Raw genomic sequence first — 16,198 nt, 5'->3', positions numbered from 1 at the left:
GAGATGAATTGACCTAAATGCTTCAATAAAGAATTACTTTTGAGACCACATAGGACAAAGCTTATCCCATAGAGAACCTTGTTCACTTTCTCAATCCATATATTCCCAGATGACCTTGCAACGTTTCAACAATCCCAGTTCACCAATCTCTGGCCAGCTGACAGTTGACTATGAACTAATATGAATTATTTTGTCTGCAAAAGTCCCAAAACTACACCTAAATATAGTTCTTCTGATTCAGATATAGATAACATTAACTTTTAACAATGTCACTAGATAATTTCTGGTGATAAGGGCAGAAAATTATAGACGCCTCACCATCCTTACTGCTATAGTGAAGATCTGAACTTGAGCTTAATTTGGTTTGTTCTTAGTTTTTGACTGGAGTAAGAAATTTTGCTTCTTAAAATTAAAGCTGTTAAATTTGAATTGGGAAAATCCTGATAATCACTAAATGCTAGCAAAGAACTAATGATTAATTTTACCAGATGTTTATCTGAAGGTAGCTTAGCTTAATGCCATATCTAATTTTGTTATAGGGTCAAAACTGGGCATCTTTCTGGTTTTATGCTAGCTCAGGTGTCGGCAACCTGCGGCTCTGGAGCTGCATGCAGCTTTTTGGGCCCTCTGCTGTGGCTGCCTGTCCCTGCCCGTTGCCCTTCCCTCTCTTGCCTGGCCTGAGAAGGTAAGGGCAAGGGCCGGGGATGGAGAACCAGCTGGGGCTGATTCTTCGGCACCTCACTCTTGTGTAGTTTTTTCTGGCCTTTGTTGGTGCTGGGTGTGCCTTGGTCGCTTGAGGAGACATGCAACCTGCTCTCCATCCCGAGACACTGGCTTGATCCCATCGCTGAAGCTGGCCTCGCTAACACGAGGGCTGGCAGGGTGGGAATGGGATCCAGGAGGATGGGACATTGGAAAGGGGGACAGGCCTGCAGTGCCCAGCCATGGCTTTAAGAGGTTCAGGGCAGCGGAAAAGGGAGCTGGCCCTGCCGAACCTCACATGCCCACCCCGGGGGTCAGGCTTGGAGAAAGCCCTCCCCAAAGACACTCGTGAATCAGCCAATCTCTTCCCTCCCCCTTAGTGTATCTCTATCACGCTCTCTCTCTGTCTTTGTGTTTCTTCTCTCTCTCTGGCCAAGCTTAGCAAGTTGACACCATCAAGCTCTCCTTCGGGTGCTTCGCTATTTTTATTTCTTCTTTTTGGAAATCTGGGCTGGATTCCCTTCAGGCAACTCTTCTCTCCCCTTACTTCTCATCTCATGACTCCCCTGGCTGGCTGTGGTGGGGCTGGGAGGATGCACATGTGCAGGGAGACCCTCCTCAAGCAAGCGCCAAAGTACAGCAAAGGCGCGCATGGGGCAGCCAGCTACTCACTTAAGGAGGGTTTTAACAGGACACAAAAGGACGTGGCTTCTCTCCTGCACTAAGGCTCCGGCCATTGCCTTGCCGTGTCTACACACACCCCCTGCATGAGAGGAGGGGGAGAAGGGTCACTTGAGAGTGCAGGAGTGAAGCGGCCCTGTACCTGCCTTTGAGCCACATTTGCACATAAGGCAGCCTTCGCTTCTTGCCGCTTCAGGCTGAAGCTCGTGTCCTCTGCACTTGGCTGAAGAGCAAGGCAAGGCGATGACCAGAGCCTTTGTGCAGGAGAGAAGCTGCGTCTTTTTGCGTCCTGTTAAAACCCTCCTTAAGTGAGTGGCCAGTTGCCGTGCGTGCGAGAGAGAGAGAGACAGACAGACAGACACAGATGTGCGCACACAGGCACACATACACAGATACAGAGGAGAGGAGAGAAAGAGATAAACATAGAGTGATAGGGGAGAGGGAGATAGAGAGGGAGAAAGAGTTGGGGGAAAGGGAAGGAGAGATGGGAGGGAGAGGGAGAAAGAGTGATGAGAAGGAGGGAGGGAGAAAGAGAGAGATGGGAGAGAGAGAGAAAGATGAGATAGGGGGAGGGAGGGAGATAGAGGGGAGAAAGAGAGATGGGGAGAGGGTAGGAGAGATGAGAGGAAGGGAGGGGAAGGGAGAAAGATGGGAGAGAGGATGGGGGAGAGAGAAAGAAAGAAAAATGAGAGAGAGGTAGGGAAATGGAGAGGGGAAAAAGAGAGATTGGAGAGGGAGTCAGAGAGAGAGGGAGAAATATATATATATATATATATAGGTCTTTGGTTATATATATACCTGTTTCCCATAGAAAAGAAAACCTAGAAAGCCACAAAACCTGGGTAGGCGTGGCTGGGGGAGGGTCATGTGACTCGGTAGGAGTGAGTGATATTGAATTGGCCATGCCCACCCAGGTTTTGTAGCTCCCGGTGCTTTGTTTTCTGTGGGAAATGGGCCAAAATGGCTCTTTGAGTGTTTAGGGTTGCAGACCCCTGTGCTAGCTCATTTTCTTGGGATAACACTGAATATCAGATTAATTAAGTTGATTATATTAATGAAATTAATATTAGTGCTATCATATCTGGGCTACAAAAAATGTATACTGCTAGAGGGCAGCAAAAAGAAAAGTATAATGATTGTGTGAATTTTTGCCACATGAAATAGTATGCTTAATTAATGTACATAATTTTATTAGGAAAATAGCAGCTGCAAGAAACTCTGAGTAATATTCAGATCATGGTAGATAAAGAACAAAAATTTAATTTTTGGCTCCCAGTCATGAACTCTACAACATAATTATCTGGTCTTCCAGTACCATTTACTGCATTCCACGCAGTATTCTATATAGATTTCAAGAGAAACCTTTATTGGTACCTAAATAATATCCTTGGAACTATGGGAAGAAAAAATATCTTATGTGATCTTTCTAGGATCCAAATAGTAGGCAATGACAAAACTCAATATTCATTTGTTTATTATTTACCACCTTTATTATTTTTACAAATAACTCAAGATGGTAAACATAACCAACACAGCTTCCTCCTCCTATTTTCCCCATAAGAACCTTGTCAGATGACTTCTGCTGAGAGAGAGTGACTGGCCCAAGGTCACCCAGCTGGCTTTCCTGGGTAAGGCAGGATTTGAACTCATGGTCTCCTGCTTTCTAGCCTGCTGCCTTAACCAAGATGCACCAAATTGGATCTCTATTATTACTATTCTGATTTTATGCCACCTGACCCCCCGCCCAAATCCACGACATATATTCATAATTGCTGGGAGATGTAGATTGATATTAGAATAATTAATTTGGTGAAGTGACATACTTTATGAAACCAATGTTATATTTGTTTTTCTTCATATACCAAACTAATACATTGGTTTTAGAAAAAGACAGATGTGCAGGCCATAGTTTTTTCCTCTTCTGTACAATCATGTCCAATTCTCAGACTCCAATTCCTGCAGGCTTTTGAGTTTGTAATTGCCTGACAAACCATACTCAATGAATAGTCCTTAATGGTACTATATCCACATGGGGAGAAGTAAGCAGTGGGGTAAGGCTCCTTCTTAGGCCCAGTACTCTTCAATATCTCCAGAAATGACTTAGACAAGGGAATAGAAGAGGAACTCATCAAATTTGCAGATGACACTAAGCTGGCAGGAATATCCAACACCCCAGAAGACAAGCTCAGGATCCAGAAAGAACTTGACAGACTTGAACAATAAGCCCTATTCAACAAAACAAAATTTAGAGAAAAGCAAGGTTTTGCACCTAGGTAGGAAAAACCAAAGGTACAAGTACGGATTAGGAGAAACCTGGCTCAAAAACAGTAACTGTGAAAGGGATCTTGGAGATTATCACTTAAACATAAGCCAGCAGTGTGCAGTAGCAGCTAATACAAAAAAGCTAATACAATCCTTGGTTATATAAAAGAATCACATGAAGTATTAGTACTACTAGTGGCCCCTATAAAGCCTTTATAAAGCTTTACTAAGACCACATCTGAAATACTGCATCCAGTTTTGATCACCACATTACCAAAAAGATATTGAGACTGTGGAAAAAGTGCAAAGAACAGCAAATAAGATTATTAGGGACCCTGAGACAAAGACATATGAAGAACAGTTGCAGGAATTGGGTATGGCTAGCCTAGAGGGGAAAAAAATTAGGGGAGACATGATAGCAGTATTCCAGTATTTGCCACAAAGAAGAGGGGTCAGCTTATTTTCCAAAACACCAGAGAGCAAGACAAGAAACAATGGATGGAAACTAATCAAGGGGAGAAGCAACCTGGAATTAAGAAGAAACCTCCTAACAGTGAGGGCAATTAACCAGTGGAACAGCTTGTCTTCAGGTGTTGTAGGTGTTTCATCACTGGGGGTTTTAAAGAAAAGACTGGCAGCCACCTATCTGAAATGATATAGGGCTATGATGGTGAACCTATAGCATGTGTGCCACAGATGGCCCACGTAGCCATATCAGTGGGCTTGCAAGCTCAGCTGATTTTCGGGCCTTCTGAGCCCACCAGAAGTCGGGAAACAGGGTTGGGAAAGGCCCGTTTTTGTCTCTCACCTGGCTCCAGAGCCTCTCTGTGAGTCTGGGGAGGGTGAAAATGGCCTCCCCCATCCCCCAGAGGCCCTCATGAGGCCAGAAACAGCCCATTTCACAACTTCTGGTTGGACAGGAAGTGATGTTCTTTGCTGTCCCCAGCCTCCAAAGACTCTCTAGGAGTCTGGGGGTAGGGAAGGCCATTTTTGCCCTCTCCAGACTCATAGAGAGGCTCTGAAGCCAGATGAGAGAGAAAAACAGGTCTACCGGGCCATCGCATGCCAGGAACGGGGGGGGGGAGCAGGAAGGTTGCACATGCATGCACAGGGGCAGGGCACAGAGAATTATGGGTGTAGGCAAGCACATATTTATTTATTTATTTATTTATTTATTTATTGGATTTTTATACCGCCCTTCTCCCGAAGGACTCAGAGCGGTTCACAGCCAAAATAAAACAGCAATAATATACAAATAAAACAATAGATTAAAAAACTTATTAGACATAAGGCCAGATTAAAACATTTAAAATCATAAAAACCCCATAAAATTTATATCAAATATTAAAAGCTATTTAAAATTCCTATGCCAGTCCTGCGCGAATAAACAGATAAGTCTTCAGCTGGCGGCGGAAGGTCCAAAGGTCCGGCAGTTGACGAAGTCCAGGGGGAAATTCATTCCAGAGGGTGGGAGCCCCCACAGAGAAGGCCCTTCCCCTGGGGGCCGCCAGCCGACATTGCTTGGCGGATGGCACCCTGAGAAGTCCCTCTCTGTGCAAGCATACGGGACGGTGGGAGGCATTCAGTAGCAATAGGCGGTCCCGTAAGTACCCTGGTCCTAAGCCATGGAGCGCTTTAAAGGTAGTAACCAAAACCTTGAAGTGCACCCGAAAGACCACAGGTAGCCAGTGCAGCCTGCGCAGGAGTGGTGTTACATGGGAGCCACGTGCGGCTCCCTCTATCACCCGTGCAGCTGCATTCTGAACCAACTGGAGCCTCCGGGTGGTCTTCAAGGGGAGCCCCATGTAGAGAGCATTGCAGTAATCCAAGCGAGAGGTAACGAGCATGAGTGACCGTGCATAGGGCATCCCAGTCAAGGAAGGGGCGCAGCTGGTGAATCAGGTAGACCTGATAAAAAGCTCTCCTGGAGACGGTCGTCAAGTGATCTTCAAAAGACAACCGCCCATCCAGGAGAACGCCCAAGTTGCGCACCTTCTCCACCGGGGCCAATGATTCGCCCCCAACAGTCAGCCGCGGCTGCAGCTGACTGTACCAGGGTGCCGGCATCCACAGCCACTCCGTCTTGGAGGGATTGAGCTTGAGCCTGTTTCTCCCCATCCAGACCCGTACGGCTTCCAGACACCGGGACAGTACTTCGATAGCTTCGTTGGGGTGGCCTGGGGTGGAGAAGTACAGCTGCGTGTCATCAGCGTACAGTTGGTACCTCACCCCAAAGCCATTGATGATCTCACCCAGCGGCTTCATATAGATGTTGAACAGGAGAGGTGAGAGAATCAACCCCTGCAGCACCCCACACGTGAGGTGCCTCGCGGTCGATCTCTGCCCCCCTGCCAACACCGTCTGCAACCGGTCAGAGAGATAGGAGGAGAACCACCAATAAACGGTGCCTCCCACTCCCAAATTCCCCAGCCGGTGCAGCAGGATACCATGGTCGATGGTATCAAAAGCCGCTGAGAGGTCTAATAGGACCAGGGCAGAGGAATAACCCCTGTCCCTGGCCCTCCAGAGATCATCAACCAACACGACCAAAGCCGTCTCCGTACTGTATCCAGGCCGAAAGCCGGACTGGAACGGGTCTAGATAGACAGTTTCATCCAGGTATTGGGGTAATTGACATGCCACCACACTCTCTACAACCTTCGCAACAAAGTGAAGGTTGGAGACCGGACGATAATTCCCCAAAACAGCTGGGTCCAGGGAAGGCTTCTTGAGGAGGGGTCTCACCACCGCCTCTTTCAAGGCGGCAGGAAAAACCCCTTCCAACAAAGAAGCATTGATAATCCCCTGGAGCCAGCCTCGTGTCACCTCCTGCGTGGCCAGCACCAGCCAGGTGGGGCACGGGTCCAGTAAACATGTGGTGGCATTCAACCGTCCCAACAACCTGTCCATGTCCTCGGGAGTCACAGGGTCAAATCCAATCCAAACAGTCTCAACAAGACGAGTCTCCGACCTCTCACCTGGATCTACCCAATTTTGATCCAACCCATCCCGAAGCTGAACGATTTTATCATATAGATAACCACTAAACTCCTCAGCACGGCCCTGTAAGGGGTCCTCCTGCACCTCCTGTTGAAGGAGAGAGCGGGTCACCCGAAACAGGGCGGCCGAGCGGTTATCTGCCAATGCAATGAGGGAGGAAACGTAAAAACTCCTCCCCCTTGCCTTCCGTCCTGGCACACAGTTTAGCCATCACTAATATAGGGTCTCTTGCTTGAGCAGGGGGTTGGACTAAAAGACCTCCAAGGTCCCTTCCCACTCTATTCTGATTGAATATTCGGATTGAGAAGTGATTTGCTATGGCCTCCTTCCAAAGGCTTAGGGAAAGTAAGTAGTTAGCTTTGTATCTAAGGCACCCTAGAACTCATGGTCTCTCTATTTTTCTGATGCCTGTTCTGATTGTCATTCTTCCTAATGTCAACTAGAGGAATTGAAAGGGGAAGGGGTATATAGCAAACTACTATTAATAAATAGCTATTGTTTATTTGCTGAAAAATTGTATCTAATTTTTGAATTTGCTCCAAAGTTGATTTGATCTTACACCTTCATTAATACTGATTTAACTATATAAATGGAAATAAATACACATTCATACAATGCATATTTTTACATAATTAATAGGCTAGTAAACTCATTTAGAAAGGGCACCATTTATAAAACCATATGCCAGAATATTCATTTGGCCTTGGACAGCAGGCTATGGAGTGTTGATGAGCATCTGATGGTCATTATGACTATGAGTCTATGCAGGATGGAAGTTTGCCAACAGTGAATGTGCTATGAAGAGGTTTAAAATGTCAGTTGCTTCTTTTTGTGTATTTATACAAAGAACATTTGCAATTTATGAAGCACCTCAGACAGTTTGGCAAATAATGAGGAACTCTGGAAAAAAAAGCAAAGTGAATTTGAATATGTATTATGAAAGGGGTCATATATTCTCATCCCTTCCTAACCTATGCTTCCATATTCTTAACCATATCTTTTGTAGAACATTTAAAAGAGAAACTGGAGGAATATATGGCTCATATTGACAAAGTGAGAATTGTGCGTACCAAGAAGCGGGAAGGACTTATTCGCACCAGATTACTTGGAGCTTCAATAGCTAAAGGAGAAGTATTGACTTTTCTAGATTCACACTGTGAAGTTAATGTGAACTGGCTACCTCCTTTACTAAGTAAGTAGCATAAAATACCTTAATCTGAATATTAGAGTATTTTTGCCATTGTTTCTTTCTTCCCCTCTATCACTTTTGAAATGATAACTATATAGATAGATAGACACAAAAAGATTCATTGTGCAACCAAATGGTAGGTCCATAGCTGAGAGTGGTTCTGCCTATTCTACGTTATGAAGAAACAAAATTTGAATGGAACATGTTTTGCAAATACAGTGCTTTCTCCACTTGCATATAACCAGAGCACGACCATTTTCTGGAATATCATTTTTCATTGCACACCTATGATTAGCTGTCCTTAGCTCTACTTGTATTAAAGTTTTGTTTTCCTTCTAATTCTGACACTGTACAAGCTGCGATTAGGTTTTGTCATTTCTTTTCCTTTGAAGGAAATCAGTGACTTGAAACAGAAACAATTGAAGCAGGATAGAGATTGACAACAGAGGCACCAAATTTCAAGGTAGTTTTCTACCGGGTCAAAGATGAGAGGAAAGCATTTCCACACAATAATGGGAAACTGCAAAAATGGGGAAAGGCAGAGGCATAAGTAAATCTCTCTGAGACCTAAGGCAAACATTCTAGTTGGAGCTGCCAAAGAGAAAAGTTCAGGTGTCAGACTCTTATCTCAGACCAGCAAGTGAGCAGGAGAAAGAGAAGCAGGTAATATTGTAAGTGCTTCTTCAATACTGTCACTGCAGCAGCAGCAGCAAAATTAAGTGTAATTTCTTCTAACCTTGTCAGTCATACAACTATATTTTTCCATTCTGTTCAACTTCCTGTATTCATTTGCCTTTGCTTCCTCAATACTCCATCTGGACTCTGAAAGCCTTCTTTCTCTATTAGATTTACTGCCATTAAGGAAAGGCAGAAAGGTTCTATTTTTCTATGAAGCTCAGAAACTTTGACTCATGTTTAATAAAAGTACGTCTGCTGACAGTTCCATGCATTCATAAAGCAAAGCAACAATACATGCAATTATTTAAATGCTGGTGAGGTGGAAACAACATGGCATAGGGCCGGGCTATTTACGGGACCGCCTACTGCTACCGAATACCTCTCACCGACCCGTGCGCTCTCACAGAGAGGGACTCCTCAGGGTGCCGTCAGCTAGGCAGTGCCGTCTGGCGACACCCAGGGGAAGGGCCTTCTCTGTGGGGGCTCCCACCCTCTGGAACGAACTTCCCCCAGGACTCCGTCAACTTCCGGACCTCCGAACCTTTCGTCGCGAGCTTAAAACACACTTATTCATTTGCGCAGGACTGGATCAGTTTTTAAATTTATATTGGTTTTAAATGGGTTTTTATTATTTATATTGCTTTTTAATTCGGCTTTGTAGAATAAGTTTTTTAAATGTGGTTTTAGTGTGTATTTATATGTCTTTTACTTGCCTGTGAACCGCCCTGAGTCCCTCGGGAGATAGGGCGGTATATAAATGTGATTAATAAATAAAAATAAATAAATAAATAAACAAGTCACACAACTCCGAGACCAAATGCCTGAGATGGTTATGTGGACAGAACAGGTATTAAAATTCTAAAGGCAGACTGTCTCACACCTAATCAAATCTCAAGAAAAGTACTATTCTAAAGGCAGGACCAACAGAGAAGGCATGTTTATTGAGCTCCACAAGATAATATTGCCTTCCCCCAATTTCAGATGTATCAATAAATCGTCATATTGTCTTTTAATGTGTACTTCTTGTAAACAAATTAATATTGTCTAAACTAAATGACCCAAAGCCTGCTGACAATGTCAGATCATACTAGATGAGAAGATGTCTTTATATATAGTCACCTGATGAATCAGACAAAGTCAGTTTAAGAATCCAGTATAACTTGGGATTCATCTGAAGACACTTTATGCCACTAATATTGTGAGATGAAATAAATACCCTAAAATTTTGGAGCTTCTTTTTTCCAAATTAATTTTTGTAGATTAACTCAGACATAAAATAGCATTATGTGGTATATAAAAGTGTAATGGACTAGAAGACCCCTGCCTTTCAAATACTGGGTTACAGTAAAGCCAAATATATTTCAATAACAAGAAGCAGCATTTTCTTTGTGAATATTGTATGCAAACCTCAAATGAGCATTTTTCATTCGTTTTTCTTTCTGAGTATCCTTGTTGTCTCCTTATGTGACAGACTGGAGACAGCATAGAGCAGCACAATGACAAAGATATACATGGTTTGACTTTGATGGTCTCACTGGGATGCTTCTCTCTTTGAAGAACTATAATTGCTTCTAATCATTGTGCAAGTGCTTCAAGCCCAGACAAGACTGAGCCTGGATGCAGATATAAAAACTGAAATGCTTCTAGGGCCATGGGGACTTGCCTACGCAATCTTCCAATTAAAAAAAAAGTAAAGCAGAGGAAGAGGGAAGAAGCCAAGGGCTTTTTTTTTTTTTTTTTTTGGTAAGGTGATAAATGGCTTGATTGTCTTGCTGTTTTTGTACTTTCTGTTTTCATATTTCAGACCAGATTGCACTGAACCATAAAACTATTGTATGTCCCATGATTGATGTCATTGACCACAATCACTTTGGGTATGAGGCCCAAGCAGGGGATGCCATGCGTGGAGCCTTTGACTGGGAAATGTATTACAAAAGAATCCCAATTCCACTGGAGCTCCAGAGGACTGATCCCAGTGACCCTTTTGAGTAAGTAGTCATTGCACTGAGCATTAAAATGAAACACTACAGATGATGGGACCTTGGAACATATTAGGCTCAGATTGTACACTGTTATTAAAACTAGTAACATACAGGAGCCATGGAGAGAAAAATCAAATCCCTCCTATGAAGGGCTCCATAGAAATGCCTTTAGCACGGGGGTCTCCAACCTTGGCCACTTGAAGCCTGGCGGGCTTCAACTCCCAGAATTCTGGGAATTGAAGTCCACCAGGCTTCAAGTGGCCAAGGTTGAAGAGCCCTGCTCTAGCACTGTAGTTTGATCAGGAAGAAATCTGGTTAGCCAAAGGGTCTTTGTCATTAAAGAAAAAAATAGATAATGGAAAATAAATTTATCTGTGTTGATTCCTATTACACAAAATAGTCTTTAAGGAGACTTTATTTGATTATTTTTTTCTAGAGATTAATACAATAGAAAATCAAACTTCAGTTTGCTCTTGTCTAGATAAGGCATTACTATTGATTGTGTTGCTATTACAGACATCTTGTTATTTTTTATTTATTTGTTTGTGACCCACATTTATTATTTTTACAAATAACTCAAAGAGGCAAACATATCCAACATACTTTCCTACTCATAGTTTTGCCATAACAACCTTGTCAGGGGGCTGGGATGAGAGAGAGTGACTGGCTTAAACTCAGCAATTTTTCATAGCTAAGATAGGACTTGAATTCATGATCTTCCACTTTTGCACCTGGTGCTTTAACCAGTAGACAAAACTGGCTCTAGTGATACACAACTGATTGTGAATAAGTTCAAATAAGCCAACATTTTATTACTAATATTGCATGGTTCACAATAAGTGTCTCCCTAGTCTTCATAAAGTCAACTCCCTTTTTATTGATTTTTTTTTGGTCTATATTGTAAAACATAATTTATGCTCATCTGCCAACAAAACTAAAATCAATGGTAGTTGAGGAAAGAAACTGGAGTTTTGGTTTAGTAGTAAGAATAACAGAATAGAAGAGTTGGAAGGGACCTTGGACATCTTCTAGTCCAACTCCTGCTCAGGCAGGAAACCCTATACCATTTCAGACAAATTGTCCAATCTCTTCTTAAAAACTTCCAGTGTTGGAGCATTCACAACTTCTGGAGGAAAGTCATCTCACTAATTAATTGTTCTAAATGACAGGAAATTTCTCAATTCTAGATTGCATTCTGGAAACAGTGTTATTGGACCATTACATTCATAATAATTATACAGTACTAAGTACATTTGTAAAACTTAAAGTAAAAATTAGATATGTATGGCTTGCACGAGCAGCTTGCTGCAGACTGTAGCAGAGTCTTTGCACAGAAAAGAAATATCCAGTTATTATTTTAGGGATTTTAACAGAGCTAATCTCACTTATGAATTATCAGATATACTTAGCATGTTAGCTGCCTCATTAAAGGCAAAAACATACTGGATCACTGCTAGACCATGTTAAAAGGTACTTACCACTGTCTTTCTTGGGCAACCATTGGTCCCTCTCATCACTGCACGATCCATTCTTATCTCCACCTAGAGGCAGAAACTTAAAAGTACAAAGCCTGTGGTAAGAACAGTGAAAAGCTGTATGGCGGAGGCAAAGTAAAAGATACAGGTTGCTCTGATTGCATGGACTGGAATATTTTTGAAGCTGCTTCAATGTACTTAGATGAATTTACTGAGACTGTGACATCACATGTTAGCATTGTGAGGACAAAAGGTTTGTTTATATATAACAACAATAAGCCTTGGTTTATAGCTAAGCTCAAGCAGCTTTGTTGTGCAAAAAGGAGGCCTACAGGAAAGAAGGTAGGATCTTGTACAATCAGGCCAGGAATATCAACAAGGGAGATTGTTGATATTCCTGGTCTGATTGTACAAGATCCTACCTTCAGGATAGCAAAGAGAAGCCACTCTGAAAAGCTGAGAAATCTGTTCTCAGCTAATGAATCTGCAACTGTGTGGAGAAGCCTGAAGAACATCATTAGCTACAGTAGACCTCCCTCCATTCCTGAAAAGAATCGTCAACTGCTGAATGTGTTCTGCTGTAAGTCTGAGAGGAGAACCCTGTCATTTATTGTTACTTACCCCACTTCAAATACACCAACAGTAGCCAATTTTCTTACATCTATTTCTGTTCCTCTGGGCCTCCACACCTCTGATGATCTTAGAAAAAGAATTGGTGAGTCTGTTTCATAGACAAAAGGTCAGAAAAGCACCAGGCTCAGACAGAGTGATTCCTTCTTCCTTGAAAGCCTGAGCTGAACAACTGGCTCCCGTCTTCACATGAATTTTTAATAAATCACTGTGTTAGGTCCCTTCAAATACTCTGCCATCATTCTGGTTTCTAAGAAATCCTCCATCAGGGAAATGAATGAATACAGGCCGGTTGCTCTGACATCTGTAGTTCTGAAGACCTTTGAGAGGTTAGTATGGATAGTTAGGACTGCAAAAAGAACAGTTACAACCAGCCTGTCTCCCATGGAAGGCCTGGATATTGCACAGGTCAGGAGAGTTGAGAAGATATCTGCAGACCCCTAACATCCTGGACATAAACTGTTTTCAACTCCTTGTATCACGATGATTCTGTAGGGCACTGCATGACAAAAACAACTAGACACACAAATAGTTTTTTCCCCCTTGTGCCATCATTTTGCTGAAGACTTACTGTAGTTCTCATAATGTTCTCTAAAGTCTATGTGTATTTATTTACCCATGTAGTATGGTTGTAGTATTTTTATCCTTATATTATCTTCTCTACTCCACTCTCTTATTGGTATATTATGACGATTATCATTACATTCTATTATTTTGCATGTACATTGAGTGTTTGTACCAGAGATAAACTCCTTGTGTCTAATTACACTTGGCCAAATAAAGTATTCAGTTCAGTGTGTTTGTGTGTTTGTGTGTGTGTGTGTGTGTGTGTGTGAAAGAGAGAGAGAGATGGGAGGGGAGGGAGAGAGTGTCAGATGTTCAGACTGTATTTGGCATTTTTATCCCTGTATCAAGTCCTTCCCAAGGACCTGGGAGGTAGATGTGGATATTTGATGAGGTATTGTCTCAGGATGTAGGCTGTTCCAAGTAAAGCTGTCTTTTGCAATTGACTGCTTCCCATCAGGACTGACGGACAGACTGGTTGTGGTCACTGTATCATCTGTTACCATCTTGACCGGCCCAGGATGTGCCTCCTGCCGGACTTTCTTGGTGATGCGAACGTTTACGGCGGCTGACCTTCTTGCCCTGCGAGATGCCCCTCTCTCGCAGGTTTGGCCCTCCATACTATCAAGGGCCCACCTTGAGGACGGGCTTTGGAGCCCCGAGAGGTGGCATGCTAAAAATAGGAGGCTTAGGGGCTTTTTAATTAGCTGTTTTAAGAGATTTTTTAAGGGGAGTTTTAATGGGGATTTTAAGGGTTGGGGGAGGGATTCGACGGGTAGGGGAGAGAACCCGTCGGGAGGGGGTGGGAGGGTTAGGGCGGGTATTGGGAGTAGCCCGCGGGTGGGGAGCCAGTCCTTGCACATGCTCGTGGCGGTTCTGTAATGGGTTCGGAGGTTATAGGGGGGGATTGTGTTCCTTTTGGTGAGGGTGGTTCCATTTGCACGGTAAGTGGGAGGGGCAGATATGGCGGAAGGGGGGGACCGTATCGTTCTGGGGGGGCGCGCGCTCGATGTCTGCAGGCGATCGCGCGCCCCGATCCCCCTCCCTTCTCCCGTTCCCCGGATGGTCAAGACCCTCAGAGCCTGGGCCTTCGTCTGATGTTATGCAACGCACGGTCCGTGGCCAATAAGGCCCCCCTAATACATGATCTGATTCAGGGGTGCCGCGATATTATAGGCGCACGGAGACCTGGTTGGGCACTGAAGGGGCGTGCCCTGGTCGAGATGTGCCCACCGGGTTTCCGTGCATTCCATCAGCCGAGGCCCAGGGTAGGGGTGGGGGTGGCGGTTGTTATTAAAGAGAGTCTAGAGCCGAGGAGACCACCGTACCTCAGATTGCCGGGTGTGAATCCTCTTGTGAGGTGGGGTCATAGGTGTCAGATGGGCTTGCTGGTCACGCACCTGGCTCCTTGCTGCGTGACAGCCGCCCTGCCCGAGCTCCTGGAGGTGCTTGCTGGGGTGGCAGTGGAGACCCCCAGACTTTTAGTCATGGGGGACTTTAACTTGCCATCTGCCGGCTCGTCATCGACAGTAGCTCGGGAGTTCATGGCTTCCATGACGGCCCTGGACCTGACTCAAGTAGTGGATGGCCCCACTCACATCGGGGGAGGCACACTGGACCTGATTTTTATCTCTGGTCGGTGGTTGAAGGATCTGGACTTGAGAGATATAGTCACGGAACCTTTGTCATGGTCAGATCACTCGCTCCTTCGCCTAGACCTTCTGACCGCTACCCAACACCGCAGGGAGACGGAACCATTACATTGGTACCGCCCCAGGCGCCTGATGGACCCGGAGAGGTTCCGGACGGAGCTTGGGCCACTTCCTGAGGGTCTGGCTCACGGCACGGCAGAGGAACTAGCCGCAGCCTGGGAACGGGCTGCGGCTGGGGCTTTAGACCGTGTCGTGCCTCTGCGGCCTCTGTCCCGCCGCAGATCCCAACCGCCCTTGGTTCTCGGAGGAGCTGAGGGGGATGAAACGCCGGAGAAGACGCCTAGAGAGTTCTTGGAGGTCCAGCCGCTCAGAGGCTGATCGGACACTAGTTAGATCCTATACTAGGACCTACCTAGTGGCACTGAGGGAAGCGAGGCGTTGCTACGCCTCCTCCTCATTGCGCCGGCAGATAACCGCCCAGCTGCCCTGTTTGGGTGACCCGCTCCTCCTTCACCAGGGGAGCGGGATGACCCGCTGCAGGGACGTGCTGAGGAGTTTAACGGTTATCTATACGATAAAATCGCTCAGCTTCGGGACGGTCTGGACCAAAATTGTGGCGATTCGGACGGGCGCCTGAGGCGGTCTTGGTGATATTGTCTGGGATGAGTTTGACCCTGTGGCTCCGAGGACATGGACAGGTTGCTGGGTAGACTGAATGCCACCACGTGTTTATTGGACCCGTGCCCTCCTGGCTGGTGCTGGCCACCAGGAGGTGACACGAGGCTGGCTCCAGGAGATTACAAGTGCTTCCTTGTTGGAGGAGTCTTTCCGCCGCCTTGAAAGAGGCGGTGGTGAGGCCCTCCTCAAGAAGCCTTCCTGACCCGCTATTTTAGGTAATTATCGTCCGGTCTCCAACCCGCTCGCGAAGGTTGTAGAGAGTATGGTGGCATATCAGTTTCCCCTTCACCTGGAGGAAACTGTCTATCTAGACCCGTTCCAGTCCGGCTTTCGGCCCGGTTACAGCACTGAGACGGCTTTGGTCGCGTTGGTGGATGATCTCTGGAGGGCCAGGGATAGGGGTTGTTCCTCTGCCCTGGTCCTATTAGACCTCTCAGCGGCTTTTGATACCATCGACCATGGTATCCTGCTGCGCCGGTTGGGGGGACTGGGAGGGAGGGGCAACGCTTATCGGTGGTTCTCCTCCTATCTCTCCGACCGGTCGCAGACGGTGTTGACGGGGGCAGAGGTCGACCCGCGGCGCCTCACTTGTGGGTGCCGCAGGGTCGATTCTCTCGCCTTCTGTTCAACATCTATATGAAGCCGCTGGGTGAGATCATCAGTGGCTTCGTGTGAGGTACCAGCTGTACGCTGATGACACCCAGC

At 45.3% G+C, this 16,198-nt stretch overlaps 1 protein-coding gene across 1 annotated transcript in view; it reads left to right on the top strand.

The window, feature by feature from the left end:
* Positions 1–16,198, top strand: part of GALNTL6 (polypeptide N-acetylgalactosaminyltransferase like 6) — a 962,275-nt gene that overhangs the window by 782,264 nt on the left and 163,813 nt on the right. Inside the window, exons 8-9 of the mRNA XM_058192360.1 lie at positions 7,652–7,837; positions 10,317–10,500. Of these exons, the coding sequence (XP_058048343.1) occupies positions 7,652–7,837; positions 10,317–10,500 (370 nt within the window). The remainder of the gene's footprint in view (positions 1–7,651; positions 7,838–10,316; positions 10,501–16,198) is intronic.

Source organism: Ahaetulla prasina, chromosome 8 (assembly GCF_028640845.1).
Source record: "Ahaetulla prasina isolate Xishuangbanna chromosome 8, ASM2864084v1, whole genome shotgun sequence".
In the NCBI taxonomy this organism is placed as follows: domain Eukaryota; kingdom Metazoa; phylum Chordata; class Lepidosauria; order Squamata; family Colubridae; genus Ahaetulla; species Ahaetulla prasina.
The sequence above is the reverse complement of the archived record's forward strand: the minus strand, read 5'-3'. Positions and strand labels throughout refer to the sequence as shown.